The sequence below is a fragment of the Coturnix japonica genome, chromosome 15 (assembly GCF_001577835.2).
Source record: "Coturnix japonica isolate 7356 chromosome 15, Coturnix japonica 2.1, whole genome shotgun sequence".
In the NCBI taxonomy this organism is placed as follows: domain Eukaryota; kingdom Metazoa; phylum Chordata; class Aves; order Galliformes; family Phasianidae; genus Coturnix; species Coturnix japonica.
In genome coordinates, this window is record NC_029530.1 from 2,145,351 (window position 1) to 2,166,653 (window position 21,303).

Genomic DNA, 21,303 nt, shown 5'->3' on the forward strand with positions numbered 1-21,303 from the left:
GTTAACTATTCACAGGTTTTCAGAAAAAAAATAGACTTACCAGCTTGACTTGCTCAGCAAGCTTGTCTTGAGAATTGTCCTGTGGCAATACTGCTGCATTCTGAGCTGGACTTTGTGTTTTAGGTGCTGCTGCCACCGCTAAGCCTGGGGGTTTTGATGCAATAGGAGATAGGGACTTGTTAGTTGCAGGAGAGGTCCTGTTTGTTTGTACTGGATACGTAGAAGGCGGTGCTGTGCCTGAGATAGCTGCTGGCGCAACGGCTGAGGTAGGCGGCAGTATATTTGCTGTAAGACGCTGAGAAGTCTGCACAGGATCTGCAGATGGTCGTGTCAGAGTCACAGCCTGCCCAAGAAATGCATCTGTTAGTGATGAGTTGGGTATCATCACTGTCCTAGTGTACATTTCAGCAAATGTATGAAGACCTTAATTCTGTAAAAAAACAATTCGCACCTGCATTTGTATAAGGAAAGACTTCTTGTTTGCAGGTTACCCCTAGATGCATTAATTGTAAAACACCAGTATTTCACACATATTTTCAAGAAGACAATCTTCATACATCGTACCGAGCTCAAATACAGATTTATTCTCACCTTGACAGCATTCACTTACCTGTTGCTGTACTGTAGCTTGCGGCTGTGACACCTGGTTTGGTGTCTGGCCTTGTACATGGATTGCTGGTGGCACCTGCTGCTGAAGCGGAGCTGGAAGCGGAGCGGAAGTCAGGGGTACACTCTGGGGCTGGATCTTCACCTGAATCTGGGGCTGAGTTGGAGATTCCACTATCTGTGGCTGCTGCTGTGAAATCTGCAGAGCAGCTGGAAGAGACGTCATGGGGACATTCACAGGTTGCAGCCTCCCTGGTAGCTGCGGCGGCGGCGTATGCAGACTTGCTGCGTTCTGCACAGGAGGGCCTTTGGAAGGGTCGTACTGCTGTTGGTTCTGTTTCTGCCCAGTCAGCTGCACCGTTTGAGGAGTGGGAGGCATTCCACCTACAAAGCAAGAGGAAACACAAGCCAGATTAAATTAGAGGGCCCAGCGCTCTTTACTCATATGAAGAGGAAACCAACTGCAGATAGACTAATTTGTTACTTACTTTGGCACAAAACACCATCACTTGAAAATACCACATCACAATCACAAAATAAATCACTATTACAATAAACAATGAAACATTTCATGCACGGGACCGCAACTACAATTTGGAGCACGGAAACTACAAAAAAAAAAGTGATCAGATGTCTTCTGCATGTCCTCTACTTAAAGAAAAGAAAAAAGAAGGACTGGTGAGCAAATGGAAATTTAACCTAAAATAACTGTATTAAATCTAAATAAAACTTAGTTCTTGGCACATTGACTCTGTTGCTTAGTCTGAAGTTTGGCACAAATAACGACTAAAATTTTGGCTTGCAAGTTGCAAATTAGAGGAGGTTTTCCTTTTCACAAACCATTGGCTCAGGTCCAGAATTCTCAAATTAAATGTTTTGCATCAGCACCTGTGACGTATTTCCATGCCCACATGCACTTCTGGAGCCCGTCACTCAGCTCCTTAAACGAAGCAGGCATTGCATACCAAGTATTAATTTACAAGGAGAGGTAGGTGGTGGGGCCAGGATCTTGGAAGGCCCAGAGCCCAAGTTTCTAGTCCCATCACTAACGTCTCCTTGTTAAATTAATGTGCAATTGGCATGTGGTGACACAGTACCTTGTGCCGTTGGCATTAGCTGTTGAAGAGGAACTCCTGAAGCCACACCCGGATGCTGAAAAACCATCCCATGACGGCCCACTTCAATTCGTGGTCTCTTAGACGAATCTGTGATATTCAAATTCCATTTATGGCATGGTACAATGGACTGGGTTGTTTTACAAAGCAATCTACTACACATGATTCCGACACTAGCTCAGAAAGCTATGACTACTGTACATGTGTAGCATTTATGACGAAGATGCTCCAAGGGCAGGGTCCCTTTCACTTCCAGTTGGCCGCCTCCATTCTTCTCAGCCAGAACAAGCAACCTAACAGCACCTCCATGCTCTCCAGATCCAGTCCTATGTATTGTGAGCAGAGTGCGCTCTAAAAGGCAGCACCATTCACAACAAATAGTCCCAAGGACCTGGGAAAAATTGTGTTTTGAGAAGCACTGAACAGTGGGCTCCGGTGACTGTTTGGAAAAAGAAAGTAATAAAGAAAATAAACTGAACTACTTCCTGAGAAACATACCTGCCGGTGTCAGTGTCTGCTGTCTCTTAAATGCCTCCATTTCTATGGTGTTCACAGTCCCTGTTACTGGAGTCCCTGTATGCGTTGGCTATTGGAAAAAAAGAAAACAAATCACAAAAGTTCAATCTGTAGACAGTCTGGCACCAAGATGTTAATTTACAAATGGATCTATAGAGACCATCACAGAACAAAGCCTTCAGAACAGCGGTACAATGAAGAAAGCAAAGCTGGTTCGATATCTGCCAGATGGTTTCAGATGCCCGCGTTGCACTGATAGTCTTTGATCAGTTGGTACTTCAAAATTGCAACTGAGCAGAAGAAGGCGGTTACACACGGTACACGTTTACTGTTTAGTTTCATTTTTAATAAATGTTTTCATTTACGTATCACCCTTTCTTTATCATTTGCACAAGGCTGCAATGAAATTAGAACATATTCACAGAGCCTTAAAGCTGCAATAGAAGGTTGACAAGAGAAATTAAAGACTGTCTTCGTAGTAGGATTAATTAGAAGGGAAAGTAGATGAGGAAAAAGAATTTACGCAGAAACTGTTATAATTAAGACAATACAAAAACAGGAGAGTCAATGAATTTGTGAAAGCTAATCCTTTTCACTGCAAAACATCATAGACTAATTAATTCTCATCCTGAAGACGGTTTTAAGCTCACATGGGTCTGCACCACTGTCACTCTCAGGATAGAGCTCTGCAACCTTTAGACTTGAAGTATTTCAGGAATAACGGCTAAGAATAAAAGATGGAATAAAAGAATCTCAGCCAATCTGACCATTTCAACTCCAGTTTTCCAGCCACTAGTCTTGTATTTGTTGGCAAACTGATGCTCATTAAGTAGCATTATGAAGAGAAACACAATATTGCTATAACTCAGTGTCACCTCAGAGCATGTCAGAAGATGCCAGACGTTTTGTCAGAGCATAAATATCACACAGCCATGAATTATCGCTACGAATTGAGAAGCGCTGCTGGTATCAAGACTGAAAACAAATCACAGGGCTTTGATTCAGCAAACTGGAGCTTCACTTCAGCAGGATTATGCAGTGCATGAAAACTTTAATATTGCTACAATTAATATTGACATTCGTTCAGTGTCAAACCCAACAGCAGACTCACATGTAGGATTTACCGAAACAAACTCAGGGCTATACGATGATTTTCTCCATGCTCCTTCGTCTCTCAACTTCACTGGCAAGTGATTAATGCCATCAGTGTTTGCAGGAGTCCAGCTCTGTTCAGCTTGTTTCTGAACCTTATTTTATATTCTCCTCAATTTTTGCCATGCTACATCCAATATTCTTCTATGAAACTTACCATGAGAAAAATAAGGGCTGTCCAAGGAACGGCTTTCACAGATTGTCAGAAAACAAAAGCAGCCTTTCTGTATTGCAACCTCTGTACCCCAGAAAATGAGCTAATCTAAACCCTCCTCCAGTTCTCTACATGCAATTTGCAGTGAGACCATCTACCACATCCATCTACAGTAACCACTGTGAAGAAATATTGTGACAACAGAGCAAAGACAGAAATTTCCCATAAGAATCTTCTAGTTTACTCCCAAGTCTTTTTTTCTCTAATTTGTAAATTTAAATTCTGCCAATGTAAGTTAAGCCTAAGGAAATAAACACCAGTCTATACTGAAATTAACTGTAGCAGCCACTACCTCTTATCCCCATTGCCTCAATGAACAGTACCAATAACCAGCCCACGGCCACCCAGAATGGCTGGGTTTCAAACACTGCTTTCTGTACATTTCACAGCACTCAGACTCTGTCAATAAGAAGGAATTAATAACTTCCAATCTCTTTGCTGCTCTGAGGACACTTGTGGCCGCTCTAGTGCTACTGATGCTCTCTCAGATGTGAATTTTGGTCTTAGAAACATCTGACTCACACGCAGTGCTCACAGCTCACTGCCATATTGCACTCAGGATGGACCAAGATTTCAAGTGCTTGTTTTATCACAAGGCCAACACGCAGCACTTCCCACTTTCAATGGCCACTGTCTGGCAGAGCATAAGCTGCATAAATATTTATTGAGTTACTCAAAGTAAGTCACAGAAATGTATTTTGTACAACGCTCCTGAATTAATTAACATTAATTAATTAACTTATTTACGAGCTGTTGGAAATCAATGCTTTTTGAAGCACCAATTGGAGGAGATAAGGGTTAGTTCTGCAAACTGCTCCAAAAGCTGCTTTGTCTCATCTCACTCTGGATGGCCACACTGACATTTCCAGGATCCGTGTCTACACCAGGATTTTCCAGTGGCATTTTCTAAGTGTGAGCCTCCAGCTCTGCATTAGCACCACCTCATTCAGAGCAGGCACTTCAAAGAGCAAAGCATTATGTCTTTACAAATTACAGTCACATAGCACTTACATTAGACTAAAACTGTCCGAAGTTTAATTAAAATAACGCAGCTCTCCAGAGGTCATGATTATGCAGCACATTCACAGTAATCATTCCAAGCGCTGCACTTCCACACCCAATTTGAATGATGCTGATCAGGACAGATTATTACTCTGTAAACAGTTACAAAGACAAAGCCTGGAGGGAAGAGTTGATACTTGCTGCTTACAGTTGGGGCTGAGGGGTATTATCACACCCACTCGGTTTTACACCATGTCAACACGTACCCCAGAACATCTCTGAGATGCTCTAATGCTTCTAGAAGTATTTCTTTGTGTGTGTAGCCAGAGCCCAGAGGGAAACCTAACCACTGCCATCAGTAACCTGGTACAGTGTGACATACTTTGAACAGCTCAGATGAAGCCTGTGAACCTAAGGAGGCAGCACGGTGTCAGCATGGACCGTAACAAGCTGACAGCATGAGCTGTCACTGTGTGACTCACTGCTGAAATCAGTGACAACAGTGTGTCTGTTACACACAAGGACACAATGCACCTACACTGCATTTAACTTGCCCTTTTCCAAATCCAAGAGGAAGGCAGCGCAGTCCACACAGCTCATGGTAACTCATCGTGGGACATCCTTAAGTGCAGGCAGTTCATCTAGAAGGTAAAAACTGTGGTTGCAAGGGAACCAGGGTATGGCTATGGGACTTCTCAGTCTGGGTAATGCAGAGCTGAGGGCAGCTGTATAAGCACACAGCAGCTCCACTTTGAAGTTCTACCATCCACCAAATATATATATACCCTATTAGATTCATTCCTCTGCTTTGCTCAGTGTTCTTCCATGTGAAAAGAAAAAAAGACCTCGAGATTGAAGTTAAGCACTTCAGTTTCTTCTTTCCAACTTGTATGTCAGAGCTAATGGAAAGGAGCTGGTTATTTAAAGAAGAGCATCAGAGGGTTATCAGCATCATTGGAAACATTTCACAGAAGGCATCACCAAAACCTTCTCCAGTCACACTCAAAACCTTTAATACATAAAGGAAAAAAAAAAGAAATATAGAAGAAATCCACAATTACAATGCCACAGAGAAAAGAATCCATATTATCACTATGCGGGATGCACAAATGAAACAAATGCATTAGGGAAACAAAAGACAAACAAACCAAAGCGAAAACATTCAAGCTGAAAGTGAATGAAACAAGGCAGCAACCTGGAGACAAAGACGTAACTTCCTCAGAGCTTCATTAATATCGATGCATTTGAAGATTGCAAAGTGTTTTTGGTTTTGTTTAGATGGTAAGGGATGGGCTCTAGGGAAAATTCTAATTCAGCTAAGAAATATCAAATCTGAATGAAGAAAAAAAATCTGGGATGAAACTACATTTTAGAACCATTGAAAAGTACCTGAAATGGTTGCTGCTGGGATGAAAAAGCAGCAGAAACATTTGGAGGAAGCTGGGTTGCTATTGCGACAGGAGTACCAGTCTGCCCATCCTTTCCTGTCACAACCTTTACCTGAGAGAAATATTTTGGGAAAAAAACAAAAGAAGGGAGAATCATTTTTCTTTTTAAAAGTTTTTTTTGTTGTTGTTTTTTTTTTCTTCTTTTTGTTGTTGTTTATTTACTGACAGCCCAACACGCCGCAGTGCCGATGGCCCCTCATTGAAGAGGGGCTGACCAGGCAGCGTGGCTTGGGACAAGCCTTGACTATCTATAGCAGCTTCCCACCGCTGGAAACCTTCCGTAAATCCAGTTTACATAAGTGTGGTTTCAATTGAATGACTGCTGCTCCTAACAGACAACAAATCAGCGTGACAGAGAGTTTGGACTGAAGGGAGATCCAACATTGATTCAAGCCATGAGCACAGCCACCATTCGCTCTGCCTGGAGCCGCCAGCCATCGCCCTTCCAGGCAGGGGATGAAGCGTTGCTTGAGCAGGGAGTGATAAAGGAGGGGAGGGGGGGAAATAAAAGCGGAGACAAAAAAATAATACAAAGAACATACTGAAAAGAAGCCTTCATCTCTCCAAAGGATTCCTCCTTTGGAAATACACAGACTTTGGCCATTGCAGGCTGCAAAATCCTGCAGCATTAAAGTGACAAACAAAAGAGGGTCTGAACGGCACAGACTGAGGGACTCAGCTGATGTAAATTGCAGCAGTGCCACTGAAATCAGTGATCTTGGACAATTCACACCCAGCCAAGTTCTCACAAAACTCACACGTTAAAAGCAAGAAGAACAAGAACACCCAAACAACTGGATAAAATGCAAACCAAGGGCAAACTCATTGGATTCCACTGGCCACAGCTTTGAGGTTACTGAACACAGACAGAAATGGTTTCCTAGTCGAGAAACTTAACCGCAAAACAATGAGCAAATTCAACTTTCTCCATTATAACGTTAAAGTTCTGCACAAACTCCAGCTGGAGATGCAATCACATTAAAGCACCAATGTTCCATGAACACTGATTTCTAATCAATATATAAAGGAATCTGTATTGCTTTAGTTATTTGAAATCTTTGCATAAAATGACAAATTTAACTTGATGTCTGAGCACAATTTGGGTTTTATCACTCAGACTGCAATGCATGCACAGTGCTCTAAGCCAGACTAAAGAAATTAATGCATGACTATGGTCCTGTACACATAAGAATTAATTACTGTAGGGTTTCTTGCTGGCCACAGCAACACTAAGCCTCAGGAATGTCTATACTTTGAAGTCCCAAGAGCCAACTAAACGTTAACCTCTTAACAGACTTTCTGTTTACTCTTTCTTGGTTTATGTAAGTCTAGAATGTGAAATTTAATCTCCGATGTGTTCATTCTGAAAGCTTAGAACAGCTTCCATAGCAAAGCACCTCTATCTGTGTGTTGGTTTACGTACTAAGTAGGACAGTGAGAGATGCTTTCAGCTCTCTGTTCTTTGCTTTACAGCTGACAACACGCTCAAACCAACGTGTCCAATGACAGCACCGAGCAGAATGGCATCCTCCCAAACCAACCACGTTAAAGAACTGCCATACTTCATTAGAAATGAGTTCCCAGGTACCATCACACTAGCTAACACTTTACAATTCAGGTGCCACAACTTCACCCACTATTTTAATCCAAAATATTAAGAGATTCTTACCTCATCATTGATGACCTCAGATTGTTCTTCCTCTTCTTCTTCCTCTAGATCCAAGTCATTTTGCCTCAGGTAGGCTTGCAGGGGCACGCAATGTTTCTTCTTAAAAGCTAAAAAGTCCATCATATTCCCTTGAAGATGTTGCAGGAAAAACAGTTCAATCAAGCATTCCTTAAAAGTTTCCTTAAGGATTTCCATCTGCTTGTGGTGGTGATCCAAGCACTGCTTTCTCATTTGGGCAGTCTCTTGGTTGGCAGGAGGGATCTCCTCCAGTTTTCTGGGCTGCTTTTTCACTGCCGTATTAACTGTAGGTGTAAGTGGAAGACTTGACAGCCCCTGTGGCACCGTGGCTCGTGAAGGACTCGTGGGAGGCGGTGGCGATGTCATTCCAAATGCACTGGGGCCTCCAACCCCAGCTATTAATCCCCCCGAAGCCCTGTCGTAGCCAATGGGTCTGCTCAGCTGCTGTCCTTGAAGCACTTGCTGCTGCTGTTGCATAAGTTGCCCTTGGATAATATTGCTGATTTGGGGTGGCAAGCTCGTTGTTGTAATATGGCCCGGGCTAGTCAAGGATTGCATGTTTGCCCCGCTAGCTACAGGACTTTGAGGACCAAGATGATGAATGGTGCCACCAGACTGTGAATGAGGCTGTGAAAGCCGGCGTTCCCTTACCGTAGCAGGCGTCCCAGAAGATGGAAGTTGCACCTGAGCTGCAGCTCCTTGAGTAATCTGTGCGATTCCCGGCCCTTCCTGATACACAAAGTGGCCACCATTCGAAGGACTCAAGCTGATCTGCCTCACAAGCACGCTGGCATCCACAAATCCTCTAGTAGGGCTCTGGCTGCACATACCCAAGCCGGGGCCTGGAGTACCTGCTCGAACGTTGGGTAACGTCTGCACCGGCACAGGGTTGGGCTGCGTGGGGCTCTGAGACTGAACCTGCTGGGGTAGAGGTGACGTGACTTGAATATACGATGGGGACCCATGTTCAAAGCGCCGCTGCTGAGGGCTGAACTGAAAACTGGGCGATGTGGGGTTTGGAATGGGCAGCGGTGTCAGCGTTATCTGCTGGTTACCCGAAGCCACCGGTCCAACGTTCTGCAGAGTGATGTTCACATTCTGACCAGCCACGGGGCTTCGACTCATTATAAACTGCTGGATTTGGTAACTGGGGGACTGGGGGGCAGATGGACTTGCAGAAGGTGCAAAAGAAGCTGCGGGGGATTGGGGTAGATTCGCTTGTTGCTCTTCTCCCTCACTGCCCGTGAAGGACCTGGATCTCTGGAGCTGGCGTTGAGCATTCTGAGGACCATTACCATGGTGCATCCTCAACAGTCTATTGCGCTTTGCTTTTTGTTTTTACAGAACAGGCTGAAGAAACACAAAGAAACAGAAATTCAGGTCATAATATCACTTGTAACCCAAACTCCTCAGTAACTACATGACAGAACTACATGACAGAACACTGTTTTGGTAAGAACTCAGTTGCCTTGTCCCTGCAGATCCTGCTTTATTCCACATCACCATCACATTATGTAGAACCTGAACACACTTCAACCTCTCATACGTTTCTCTAACAAATCACTCTTGAACAGCTCGTAAGTTATACATCCCACCAAGCTAAACTGACCTTAAATAACAATATATAGATATTTTACTCTCATTGTAGCTTCAAGAACGAACAGCCTCCACTACCCAAAGGACTTCATCTCCATCTGTTATTCCTAGCACAGCACCCAAAACTCCTTCATAACTCCTATACCGAGCAATTAAGATCTAAACGATATCGCTCGTCCCCAGTAACAAGGCCCTATTAATTATATCGGGGGCCTATAATGATGACGATCATCCCTCGGTCACACTCGGATCCTCCCACAGGCCGCGGCCCGTCCCCGCGCGGAAGGCCCGTTCCTCCTCGGCCTCTCCACCGCCTGAGACCTCAGACCTCAGGCCTATGGGACCGTAGGGAGGGGATAAACGATGGCCGAGCCCGTCGGGCCTCACTTACCGAGCAGGCCGAGGCCGGACTTTCCATTCGCCCCTCGGTTGAAGCGGGGGCGGCCGGAGCTGCAGCCGCTACCAGCGCCGGTACGAGGGCGGGCCGGGCCTGCGCCGACGCTTGCGCATGCGCGGTGTGTGCTGGCGGCTATTTGGGATAGCAGCGCCCCCTGGTGGCAGAGCGAGTTGTTGCACCCTGCGCCCGTGAGTCCCAACGGGGAGTGCGCTAACACCGCGCATGCGCGAGTCCGTCAGTGTTAATGACAGAATGAGCCGGGTTGGAAGGGACAGCAAGGATCATGTAGTGCCAACCCCCTGCATAGCAGGGCCATAAAACATACACATTTAATACATCAGGTTGCCCAGGAGACCCCATAGATCCCCACAGACCCCATAGATCCCCATAGATCCCCATAGACCTCATAGATCCCCAAAGAGACCCCATAGACTCCCCATAGAGCCCCATAGGGACCTCATAGCGCCCCATAGAGACCCCATTCTTCCGCATAGAGCCCCATAGACCACACAGACCCCATAGAGACCCCACAGACCCCATAGATCCCCATAGAGACCCCCATAGATTAGGTTGCCCACGGCCCCGTCCAACCTGGCCTTGAACACCTCCAAGGACGGGGCATCCACAACCTCCCTGGGCAGCCTGTTCCAGGGCCTAACCACTCTCCTAGTGAAGAAATGGAGGGAGAGAAGTGTAGGAGTGAAGGTAGAAGGCTAAGAACGGTAATTTAACCTCAAATCACGGCCTGCACAGTGACAGCAGCTTATAAAGCACCTGCAAGAGAGGCCGGACTAATTAAAGGTGTGGAAAATGGGGTAAAAAAAGCTCACGGAGTCGTAACTTCGTAACAATAATTCAGAAATAAAAAGTGTATTAAAACGTTTTGTCTCATCCTCACGTAGAGGTTACACAGGTTTAAAATAGTATTTCCAGGTAAAGGTGTCATAGAAACGCAGTTCAAACAGCAATGAAGACACCTCGATATAAGAACCCTTCAGGAAGCTGCTTCCTCATCTCTGTTTCCAGGTGGATCAGCACAGCATCTCAGTCTTCCTCCTGCTGTCGTTTATCACCCCATTCATTTCCTCCTGTCCATCTACTTCTTGCTCTGTATGTGATCCTGCTTTACTGCACTGTCACATTAGGAAGGCCACTTTTCTGTAATGAAGTGAGCATTGAGCAGGAGAGGCACCAGGTCCAACCATGCTTTAACTCAGTCAGAATCATCATTGCAACCATCGCTGCCTTCAGCATCCACACCCTGGAAAGTAAAATGGAAAAGGTCAGCATTGCATTGATATGACTTTGAATGTCTCCATGAGGATGAGTAAATGGGGCAAGATCCCAACTTCATGGCTTAGGATCCACCCTAAGGTGACTTGCTCGTGCTTTTCAACATGGCTGTGTGCTTTGTATATTGAAATCCTTTCTTATACTCAAAAGTGGCAGACAGGATTGAACCAGATGTTCTGCTGTGTGTAACCGTGACCTACAGCAAACAAAGCTCATTTTAATGATCCTATAGAGCAAAAAAAGGACATTATTTTCTTCTGAGTATTTCTACACAGAAACTTCAGCCCAGCCCATCATCCTCTCTGCAAGAACTTGTTCCACCATCATCCAAAGCACAAAAAGCAGGAGGTCAGAACACGCTCCATACTGCAGATGACTGTCACCTCCCGCACTATATTAGTGGAAAACAAAAAAGTTCTTAAAGGAAAAGCCTTTTTGACTTAACTGTGCAAAAATAATGGCTTCAATCCTTACCTTTGAATTGTTGTTGTCAGCTTCCATCTCAGTAGTGGAAGAGTTGAAGTCATGGATGGAGAGGGTGCTCAACCAGCTCATCATGGACTTCTCCTCCCTCTCTGTGTTGATAATGGTAGGGTAGATATGCTTCTCTTTGAAGACAGCAATCTTCTCCTCCTCCTCCTCCCACTCCAGCGGCTCATGCAGCCCATCGTTCCCAAAGCGCCTGTTGTACTTCTCAAAGTGCACTCTTTCCAACACCAGACCGAGCCCGGGAGCTTTGGGAACGTCCACTTTCTCCTCTCCCCAGCTACGTTCTATGATAGACTCTGGAGCATAACCTTTCACAATAGCAATCACCAGCCCAATCATTTTCCTTATCTGGTGCATCATGAAGCTCTGCCCTTTCACTTTGATCACAGCGAATTCTATGCCTTCCCGCACAAAGGGCTCCCCGCAGTACATCTCCATGATGTACCTCCTGGCGCTGGGGTCCTTGGGTCCCTTCTGAGAAGTGAAATTGTGGAAGTTGTGAGTTCCTTTATAGCAAGCCAGCAGCCTGTTGACTTTATCCAGGGTCTCTTTGCTGAGTCGATAAGCCTCTTCTTGCACGTCGTGGTCTTTATGGGCGAAGGCAAACGTCGGCAGCATGTACGCGTAGGTTCTGGCATCACATTTGTTCTTGGAGTTGAATCCCCCAGTGACTCTCTTCAGCCCTTGTTTTAAAAGCGACATCATGTTTGTGAATCAGTAAGCTGCAAACTGCCTGGGACAGCACTTACATCAGCCGGCGTGGCCTTTTTAGAACAAAACGCAAGCAAAAGGTACCATTTACTTTATAAGACACCGATTTCAAACCAGCAGAAGCGCACGGATTCTTGTTAAAACCAAACCCATTTTTGAGTAAAATTACAACAAAAAAGGGAGAGACTTTGTGCAGGAGAAGCTCCTCTTTGACCAGATTTTTCTCGGCCCGTTCCAGCATCCTTACCCAGAATTCTGATATGAGAAGGAAGATGCTTATTGATCTTTTCTAAGATGTCATCTATTAGCCTGACCTTTAGCGACACAATCTGTCCAGCTGCAGACACACCCTATAAGAATCATAAAACACGGACAGTTAAGCACCTCGGAAGCTCCAGGTTAGCACATGCAGAGCTGAAATAGCTGAAGAACAAGTTTATTCCTTTTTATTCTCACTGAATAGGCAGAAGTGAAGCAAAGGCAGAAAGCTGAACCTGTTCGCTCCTGTAAGACAACCTGGTGCTGTACAGGAGCAGCTGAGAGGAGCAGCATCAGGCTGGGAAGCTGGAACAGGTGAATGGGAGGAAAAGGCGAACACACAGCTTAAATATAAAGCCTAATCCTAACCAACACCACACAGCTTCTTGCTTTGTACTTTAGTACGGGACGAAGGGAGGAGTTCCAAATGCTATTCAGTGCAGTGAGTATCTGATATTTGCTATTGGATCTAATGCTGAACAACAGCACTGGAGGGGCAGATCCCGCTGTGTGAGCAGCCCTGTGCAATGTACCTTATCTGTCCGAGCGCAGCGCTGGAACGACATCTTCTTCATATCCTCACCGTGGTTCTCGGGGATGCAGCCGGACTGAACCAGGGCAGACACCAAATCATCCTCGATCGTCTTGAACTGCGAAGAGCCCAGATTCCTCTGAGAGAGAATAAGGAATAAAACCAACAGTGATTATTGGGTCACCACTCTGAAAGACAGATGTTAATTGAACATCACTGTGAAATTCTTAATATCTTCCTCGGCGCTGACGTTTGCTGCTGTTCCTACAATCCAACTTCTTCCTGCCAAGCTCTACCAAAGCACGTCCCTTTGCTGTCATGGTGAGAGATGGGGCATTTCTAACTGTTGTTCTGTTAACCCATCACCCACATCTGCCATTTCAACCCCATTCAATGCTGTGGGTGCCAGCCCAGCCCAGCGCCCCACCCGTCCACGTACCTGCATGCCGTGGTATCCCTTCCCCGAATACGCCATCAACAACACGATCTTCCTTTTGGGCGTCCTTTTATTCTGCTCTTCCTCGTCCCCTCCACCCTCGGCTCCTTTCACTCTCTTGACCTGCAGCCCGTTCTCCTCCTGTCCCTCTCCGTTCCCGTTCGGCCTCTTCGCCATCGCGAGCGGCAGCTGCACGGACGGAGCAGAGGGAGCGGGGTCGATACGGAGCCGAGCAGCGATAAGGAGCAGCGATAAGGACTCGACCTCCCCTCGCCCCCCACGCACGTTCCGCGCTCGGATCCGTCCGATAACAGCCCGCAGCCCACAACGCAGCGCCAGCATCGGCCCGACCCCGCCGACACTTACGGAGATCCGCGCGTGCGGCGCTACGGCGGCCGGGCGGGGGCGGTGCTACGGCTGCGCTGTGCGGGGCGGAACGGGAGCACCAGCTCCAAGCTGGGATTAAGGGGATGGGATAAAGGGGATGGATGGGATGTAGAGGGATGGATGGGATCTATAGGGGATGGATGGGATAAAGGGGATGGGAAAAGGGGATGGATGGGACACATAGGGATGGATGGGATCTATAGGGATGGATGGGATCTATAGGGGATGGATGGGATCTATAGGGATGGATGGGATCTATAGGGATGGATGGGATCTATAGGGGATGGATGGGATAAGGGGATGGATGGGATAAGGGGATGGAATAAAGGGGATGGAATAAGGGGATCACACAGAATCACAGAATGACCCGAAGGGGGTGGAATAAGGGGATGGAATAAAGGGTATGGGATAAAGGGGACGGGATAAGGGGATGGAAAAAAAAGGGGGATGGAAAAAAGGGATGGAAAAAAAGGGGATGGGGGAAAAAAAGAAATGGAAAAAAAAAAAGAATGGAAAGAAAACGGGACTGGAAAAAAAGGGGGACGGAAAAAGGGTATGGAATAAAGGTGTTGGAATATGGTGATGGAATAAGGGGATGGGATATAGGGGATGGGATAAGGGGATGGGATAAAGGGGATCACACAGAATCACAGAATGACCCGAAGGGGATGGGATAAGGGGATGGATGGAATAAAGGGATGGATGGAATAAGGGGATGGGATAAGGGGATGGACTAAAGGTGATGGACTAAGGTGTTAGAATAAGGTGATGGAATAAAGGTGATGGACTGCAGGGATAAACTGAGTGACAGAGGTACTGAGAACAGGCTGCTAACAACTTCAAAACGAGTTTATTCCTTAAATCGGTGTCGTACAATTGAAAGCCAAAAAAAAATAAAAAGAAGAAAAAAAAAGAAAGAAAAAAAAAAAAAAGGGCACACACACAAAAACCACAAATAAAAAACGTGGACGAAGGATCAGGCGTCACCTTATAAAGAACATCACCAGCACACGCTCTCTCACACCTGAAGGTACGTGTTGTTATTGGGCTGAGGTTTCCTGTTATCTATCAAGACGCTACGCACACAAACACCGTAACAGTAATGAAGTGACGACAGCGAGGACTACGCGAGCAACTCCAACAGTGCTGGGGGGTTTGTTTGCATTCCTTGTCTACAAAGCAATAAATATGTTCCACCGAAAAAGTGGGTTCCACGCTACATGCATTAGATAAAAAATAAAGTCACCAAAGTGATGGCAAAATAAATCACCTCCCGTCTGATTTTCTTTTTTTTTTTTCCTTTTTTTTCCTAGTTTTTCTTCTTTTTTTTTAAATCTATTTTCTTTTAAATTCAAGCACAGTGGCTAAGTTTCAAGTATTGAGAGAAAACATGTATACACGCTTGTGTTTGTGTGCGTACATCTGCACACACCTGTATGTATATACACAAACACACACATAAGATCTAGATCGGCTGCAGGGCTGTAAACCACCATTTGTTTTTTTGGAGCAATATATATTTGTGTACATTGCATGTGGACAGTTTGGATACATTCAAGTAATGGAGCGCAGCTGGAAGGTAAGTGCTGAGCTTTTGCCACCTACATGCACTGTGAAACCTGCAGCACGGCCACAGAACCCAGGCTGTGCTACTTGGCAGAAGCAATCAGTGCAGGCGTGGGGCTGCAAAGGGCTCAGGCAGCAGCAGGTAGAGGTGCATGGCAGGGCAGTCCTGGCTGAGAGCTGCGTGTCGGTGCACCCACCTGCAGCACAGCCCTGTGCACAACCAGCCCCAGCCCTTTGGAAGCTGTTTGTGTCTCTTCGGTGTTTCCAACCACAGGCTGGGGGTCGTTTCTTGGTTGTTGTTTCTTTGCCTTGTCTTATTCTTCCTCCTTGTCTTATTCTTCCTTCTTCCAAGCAGAAGCAGCAGGCTGTGAATGCACAATGCAGCAGAGCAGTGCTGACTGTGTGAGCTAAGTTTAAGCTTCCCTGCTTGGGGGAATCAGAAATATATCTTTTTTAATTTCCTTCTTGGTGTTTCTACTCCATGACCAGAAACACCCACGTGGCCAAAGATGACGCTGGCTCAAGCCAATTGAGTCGCTCCTGAAACCCTTGTAAAGTATCAATGCCGAACGTGCCAATATCCAGAGAGGAAAAAAAGAAAAGCAGTGAGGACTCAACCACCATGTGCAAAGTCCTATTAAATCCCCTGAAACAAAGCCTGAGGTTTTCGAGTTGCTTTCAAAGATCCTTTTTCCTGCCCAGCGCTACCAAAATACTGCCATGACTGATAAATTAAGACACACACACGAGCACGCAGACGGACGAAGGCAGCCGGCGATCCTCTCACACACCCGCTCACAGCATCCAAAGCCTCAACCAGAAACTCGAGCCACTCGCTCACACCTGCAGTCTCGTTTGGCTCCAGAGTCTCCTGAAAAGAAATGCTGAACATTGAACCGCACGCGACCATTTCTTTATAAAAAAACAAACGAAGCAGCAAATAAAAACTTTTAAAAACGAAAACCAAAAAGAATCCATTTCCCAATCACGTGGAGGATCTCACACCTCTTCTCCAGCTCTTATAAAGCACGGAGCTTCATACGGACTGTCCTTAAAAGAACACTTAAATAAGAACCAAAACAAACAGAAACATCTTGGTACTGCCAGACTGCGAGTCGGCCTCGCCTGGTGTGGAGGAGGAGCAGCACGGACTCCGCAGTGCCTCACGCTCACAAATACAGTACAGTTAAATACGTACAGTTACACACAAACCATATATATCAATATATATTCAACCTCAGGAATACATATTAATATATGCACACGCGTAGTGCAATAAAACAACCAGGAAACGAGGAAAGGAATAAAAAGAACAGCATTCCTAACAGTCGTGATGTTCCTGGGTTGTTGTGTGATGCAAAGTCAACTTCTGAAAGTTCCCATAGTGTGTAAAGTGCTCCTTTGATTCACAAAGCTAGTGTTTTCAGTTCGGGGTGAGGGCTCTGGGAAGGGTCTCTAGCCAACAAGCTGAAAGCAGGACAGCGCTGCTGCTCCCTGGCGGTAGATACGTGCTGACGGGCTGAACCGACAGCCAGGAGTCTTTAACGCTGACCCCGGTGAGCTCGGGGGAACGAAGGAGGAACGGATTCATTTTGGCTTCTGAGAAAGACGGGAAGGTTACGTTTTTTGTCACCTTCCTGTTTTCTGAGCAGTCTCTTTCCCTGTGCCGTTCGTCCACCCGCAGACAGAGGCAGTCCATGCGACAGCCGTGGGAGATGCCAACATCCCCAGGGATAACTTGCTCCCAGCCTCGCTCAGTACGTCTGCAGAAGGCGGCAGCGACTTCAGCCACGCTCAGGTGAAGCACAGCTTCCTTCCTCTCGGCCATTCCGTACACATTCCAAGGCTTCAGCACGCATGGGATGGGATGAAGGAGACAAGCAGGGAGCCCGGGGCTGTCAGAACGCTTGAAGGTGCCTGGCTGTCAGCTGGGGTAGGGGAAAGTACACAAACTGGCCTTAATTTCTGAACGACAGCCTCCAACATGAACTGAAGCCAGCAGTTTAGGCACATCCATTGCCTGCAATGGAGACAGCACTGGAATACCCTGTTCTTAAGCAAGAGGATGGGCAGCAGTTTTTCCTTCGAAGTGCTGGGAAGAAGCAGACTGCTCTCCTTCATCCCTGCTGCCAATGAGGGAAACCTTTCTACATCAGCAATGTCTTCGCCCAGGCCTTTGGACAGGGAAGTGCTCATGCTTCTACAGTCACGCAGCCCCACAAGAGAATCTAAGTCTGTGGAGCAGCTTCCCAGAATGCCAGAATACAGAACGTTGAGCAGTTCATCCTCCAGGTGTCCTACTGCCAGAACTGTTTCCCACCACAGCAGCAGGACATTGGAAACAAAGTGATCAGCCGGGATGAGGTGCATGGAGAACACTGCTCAAATCAGGCGCAGAACCCCGACAGCAGAGCTGACAGCCTGCGCTCGATGCACAGCTTACCTAAGAGAAGAAGAAAACAAAAATGCAAGAAATCAACTTCTCTGTAAAGGTAACAAAACATGCAGGAGATTTGGAAAAGAAAACCAAAAACATCCAACTGAATTTCAGCAAGGCTAAGCAACCCTTCCAGAACCATTACCAGGTACTGATTTAGCCTAGGTGAGGACATAACCACAAACATCATGCTGGGAAATGACAGAACAAAGAGATGAACGGAGAGCCAAGAAGGAAAGCTGTGAGCTGTGAGTTCTGACAGTGTTATCAAACTGTTCCAAAGGACTATCATCTGTTGCCAGCAATTCATACAAGGCATGGAACAGCACAGCAGTCACTGCGGATTCTCATTGTCTGTGCCTGACACTCTGTCAAAAGCTGCATGTTTGGTGGAATTTATACCTCTGATAGGAGGTCCTGCTTTGTTTCTACATTTGTATCACCTTCCTTTTCAGAAAAACACCATCAAGTACCTGAGATCTAAAATTAAATACATAGACATTACAGCCTACCAAGGAACAACTCAATCAGGAAGCTGGAACACTGGGTAAAATTGGGAATACCAGGATATCAACTGGGAGAACAAATTCATTAGATGCATTAGCTGTGTCTCTGGACAAAAGAAGTGATTTAGGCTTGTTAAGAGATGGTACAATAGGAACTACTTAGTATTCCCTATTCACTTAGCCCTCCAGTACCATACACCACCTGTCAATCTCCTTTTGCTCTCCTTCAGTGAGCCTCATGTGGACTGTTAAAGTTGGTGATAATTAACTGACTGATTGCCTGTGAGCCAGAAATCTCTCCTCTCATTACCTACCAAGAGCTCTGTCCACAAGGACGACAGGAGCAGTCTGGCAGCACTTTGGATGCTGGCCCAAGAAATGCATTCACTAGCCAGCAGAGGGGGAAGGCACGACTTGCCAGCTGTGTCCTTTCCCTTCAGCTGTTCCAACACTGCAGTGCCACAATGATCCGGTTTAGCTGTGACAGAGCAGAGCGGAGGCCAAGTCAAACTGCTCTAACAGACAATAGCTGTCTTCCAGCCCCTCTGCCTTCCTCCCATAGAGAGAGATAACAAAGATGATTAAGCCCTCGCCAGAAGGGCAGGGAAAGTTCACTTTGAACAAGTGAGGTCAGTCCTTTCCACTCTGCACACATTTGCTGTGGAGCCGCCCCTTAACAAAGGGAGGGTGCAGAAGAGGTGACAGAGCAGCAGACGGATCCATCTGTCTGTGGAAAAGGAAGCCAAGTGATTGCAAGTGGGTAAAAGCTTAGCTACCAATCAATTGCTGAAGAGAAAAATACTTGTCTGCTGCCCTCTTAGCTCGGCCTGGGGTACACGGGTGAGCAGCTCTATTTAGAAGAAGCGCTGGAAGGAGCCCCAGCTGTGCTGATTGACCATCTCTGCTGGACAGGCACTGCAGTTTTGTGTTCCCAAATGCTCTGTGCAATCAGATGGATGGTTCCGGATGGAAACCAAACCCAGCCCTTTGCTGCTGCCAAACCACTTCCTTCAGCATGCTCTTTCATGCATGAAAAGCTCCTACAAAGCCCTGGCAATTGCTCTGCAGGACAGATCTCAAAATATGGCTCAGGGATTTGCATTTCTAAGTCTTCCAACTGGGAAAGCATGAGGCCAAGCTGCTAGGAGCTATAACGGATCAAGAGATCTGTGCTGTGACCATCAAGATGTAGCCAAAGGAAAAATGGATGCTGGGTACTAAAACTTCCAATTCGTGTAGCTAGAACAACATGACATGATCTGGTGAGAAAAAAAAGTCCCCAAGCACTCACATTTATTGATGTTTTCTATGTCTCCCTGTTCAGTGATGATGTTCAGGAGCCCCTCCATCAGCAGCAGAGCCTTGTGGTACCTCTGCGCACAGTCCTCTCTGTGGTGGAACATCTCATCCAGGGCTGCAGACTGCACCTGCAAGCAACAGCCCCATGAAAAAAGCCACTTCCATACTAGATCCAGCTTTCCCAGCATGGTTCCTTAGCCTCTCTCACCCAACCTCCAGCGGCTGCACCCAGCATCATAAACAAAACCAACTAACACCACCAGCAGGAACCATTAATGCTTGGTGCTTGTTCTGAGCTAGCCCTGTTCCCTGGGTCTATGCAGTTATTACCATTTGCACAGCATAGCTGAAGATGAGCTTCTCTGCAGTGATGCTGTTGATCTGATCCATGAGTTTCTGTTTGTCCAGGAAGAACCTCTGCAGTCTCATGTTGAGGCAGTGGCAGGATGAAACACTGGATTTATACAGCTCATTGAGCTTCTTCACAACTAGAATAAAGGAAAGAAATGCATTGGGCACCAGCTCCAGTTCCCCTTGTGCCTCCCAACCTCCACACACAGGCCTTCAAACAAGTAACTTCAAGTCAACCAAGTTCTGTTGTATCCAAACTTAAAACTAGCAGCCAAGTACCAGCTGCACCCATAAGGTCTTTTTCCTTTCCTTTGTCACCCTGACAAACCTGAACAATGCAACACCTACATGCCCAGTTCACCTGAGGCCAGGTCAACTTTTGTTTCCTTCAGTTGCTACAAGATACAGAGCAGTCTACATGGTGCAAGATGTCTCATGCACCACCAGAAGCAACAGACATGCCAGATACAAAGCTTCTGTTGTATCAGAACAGGGATGAGTGATGACATGCTGTGAAGTAGTATGTGACTCTCGTATGCTGGCTGCTGGAGCTAAGCGTGGCTCAGCAGCACTAAGCAAGGGAATCTCTCTCCTGGGACAATGCTGTCCCAGAATGGAAAGACACTGATGCCTGCAAAAGGTCACCTCCTTTCCTGCATCACAGCAGCAGGAAGATTATGTGACAGAGAACCAAGAGTCAAGTATTATTTAAAGGGATTGAATAACAACCCAAAAACAGCATGTGAAGCCACCAGCTTGAGACTCGCAAGCTGTATGGCTACACAATGTACCGACTACAAACTCCCACCACTTGATGAGCAGTAACAGTGACACACATCTGAAACCCCCACGCTGCACAACTTGCTCCTAGGGGGAGCTAAAGGAACCTCAGCGCCCTGCTGAGGGGCAGCCAAGAAAGACTTAGTAAAAAAACCCAAATATTTAATGAAAAAACAGAGCACTCCCCACAACAACAACATACAAGCAAGTAAAACAACATCCTCATTTGTGGAATTCAGTCAGAGCTCTGGGCTGTGCACAAATTACCAGGAAGCTGATGGCTATGGCAGGGACCCTGCCTGGCACTCACTGCCCAAGGATGCTCGAGGGCATTATCTCATTGCACTTCAGCTTTTTCCATGCATAAGTGAAAGAAGGCACACAAGTACCTTGAGAACACTCTTGCCCTTCTGGTGCCCTATAAATCTCAAGGGAACAGTATTTTGTGGGAAGAGAAATAAGAAAAGACAGCCTTACCCAGTTCCCACACACTAGATTCATAGCATAACTCTTCCTACAAGTTGC

At 46.3% G+C, this 21,303-nt stretch overlaps 3 protein-coding genes across 18 annotated transcripts in view; all 3 read right to left on the reverse strand.

Moving 5' to 3' along the window:
• The window catches only part of EP400 (E1A binding protein p400), a 41,650-nt gene extending 31,794 nt beyond the window's left edge, over window positions 1-9,856 (reverse strand). For 8 of the 13 annotated variants that reach the window (XM_015877638.2, XM_015877637.2, XM_015877628.2 and 5 more), the window contains exons 1-7: window positions 9,728-9,856; window positions 7,723-9,090; window positions 5,995-6,105; window positions 2,220-2,307; window positions 1,704-1,811; window positions 611-990; window positions 41-343 (exon numbers count right to left, since the gene is read on the reverse strand). In XM_015877638.2, coding sequence (XP_015733124.1) covers window positions 41-343; window positions 611-990; window positions 1,704-1,811; window positions 2,220-2,307; window positions 5,995-6,105; window positions 7,723-9,045 — 2,313 coding nt within the window. In that variant the 5' untranslated portion in view covers window positions 9,046-9,090; window positions 9,728-9,856. The remainder of the gene's footprint in view (window positions 1-40; window positions 344-610; window positions 991-1,703; window positions 1,812-2,219; window positions 2,308-5,994; window positions 6,106-7,722; window positions 9,091-9,727) is intronic. The other 5 variants (XM_015877634.2, XM_015877639.2, XM_015877636.2 and 2 more) reach the window with 3 other exon arrangements.
• Window positions 9,857-10,574: 718 nt separating this feature from the next.
• On the reverse strand, window positions 10,575-13,934 carry PUS1 (pseudouridine synthase 1). 2 transcript variants are annotated; one of them, XM_015877664.2, is made up of 6 exons: window positions 13,819-13,934; window positions 13,456-13,641; window positions 13,018-13,155; window positions 12,474-12,576; window positions 11,501-12,198; window positions 10,575-10,994 (listed from the first exon to the last, which is right to left on the reverse strand). In XM_015877664.2, the coding sequence occupies exons 2-6, from the start codon at window positions 13,627-13,629 to the stop codon at window positions 10,947-10,949; spliced, it is 1,161 nt and encodes a 386-aa protein (XP_015733150.1). In that variant the 5' UTR covers window positions 13,630-13,641; window positions 13,819-13,934; the 3' UTR covers window positions 10,575-10,946. The 2 variants fall into 2 exon arrangements, with proteins under 2 accessions (XP_015733150.1, XP_015733149.1); XM_015877663.1 differs by having other exon boundaries at window positions 13,738-13,865.
• Window positions 13,935-14,667: 733 nt separating this feature from the next.
• ULK1 (unc-51 like autophagy activating kinase 1) overlaps window positions 14,668-21,303 on the reverse strand; it is a 66,906-nt gene continuing 60,270 nt past the window's right edge. For all 3 annotated transcript variants that reach the window (XM_015877645.1, XM_015877646.2, XM_015877644.2), the window contains 3 exons: window positions 19,978-20,135; window positions 19,640-19,775; window positions 14,668-17,848 (listed from right to left, as the gene is read on the reverse strand). In XM_015877645.1, the coding sequence (XP_015733131.1) occupies window positions 17,793-17,848; window positions 19,640-19,775; window positions 19,978-20,135 (350 nt within the window). In that variant the 3' untranslated portion in view covers window positions 14,668-17,792. The remainder of the gene's footprint in view (window positions 17,849-19,639; window positions 19,776-19,977; window positions 20,136-21,303) is intronic.

What these genes read in the sequence shown, in the direction of transcription:
- PUS1 (XM_015877663.1), bottom strand. Translation starts at nt 13,794, where the DNA reads ATGCTGGCGCTGCGTTGTGGGCTGCGGGCTGTTATCGGACGGATCCGA. An exon ending in GACGGATCCGAGCGCGGAAC is followed by an intron (nt 13,642 to 13,737) that starts GTGCGTGGGGGG and finishes CCGTCCGTGCAG; the next exon opens with CTGCCGCTCGCGATGGCGAA. An exon ending in CTGACAACAACAATTCAAAG is followed by an intron (nt 10,995 to 11,500) that starts GTAAGGATTGAA and finishes TTTACTTTCCAG; the next exon opens with GGTGTGGATGCTGAAGGCAG.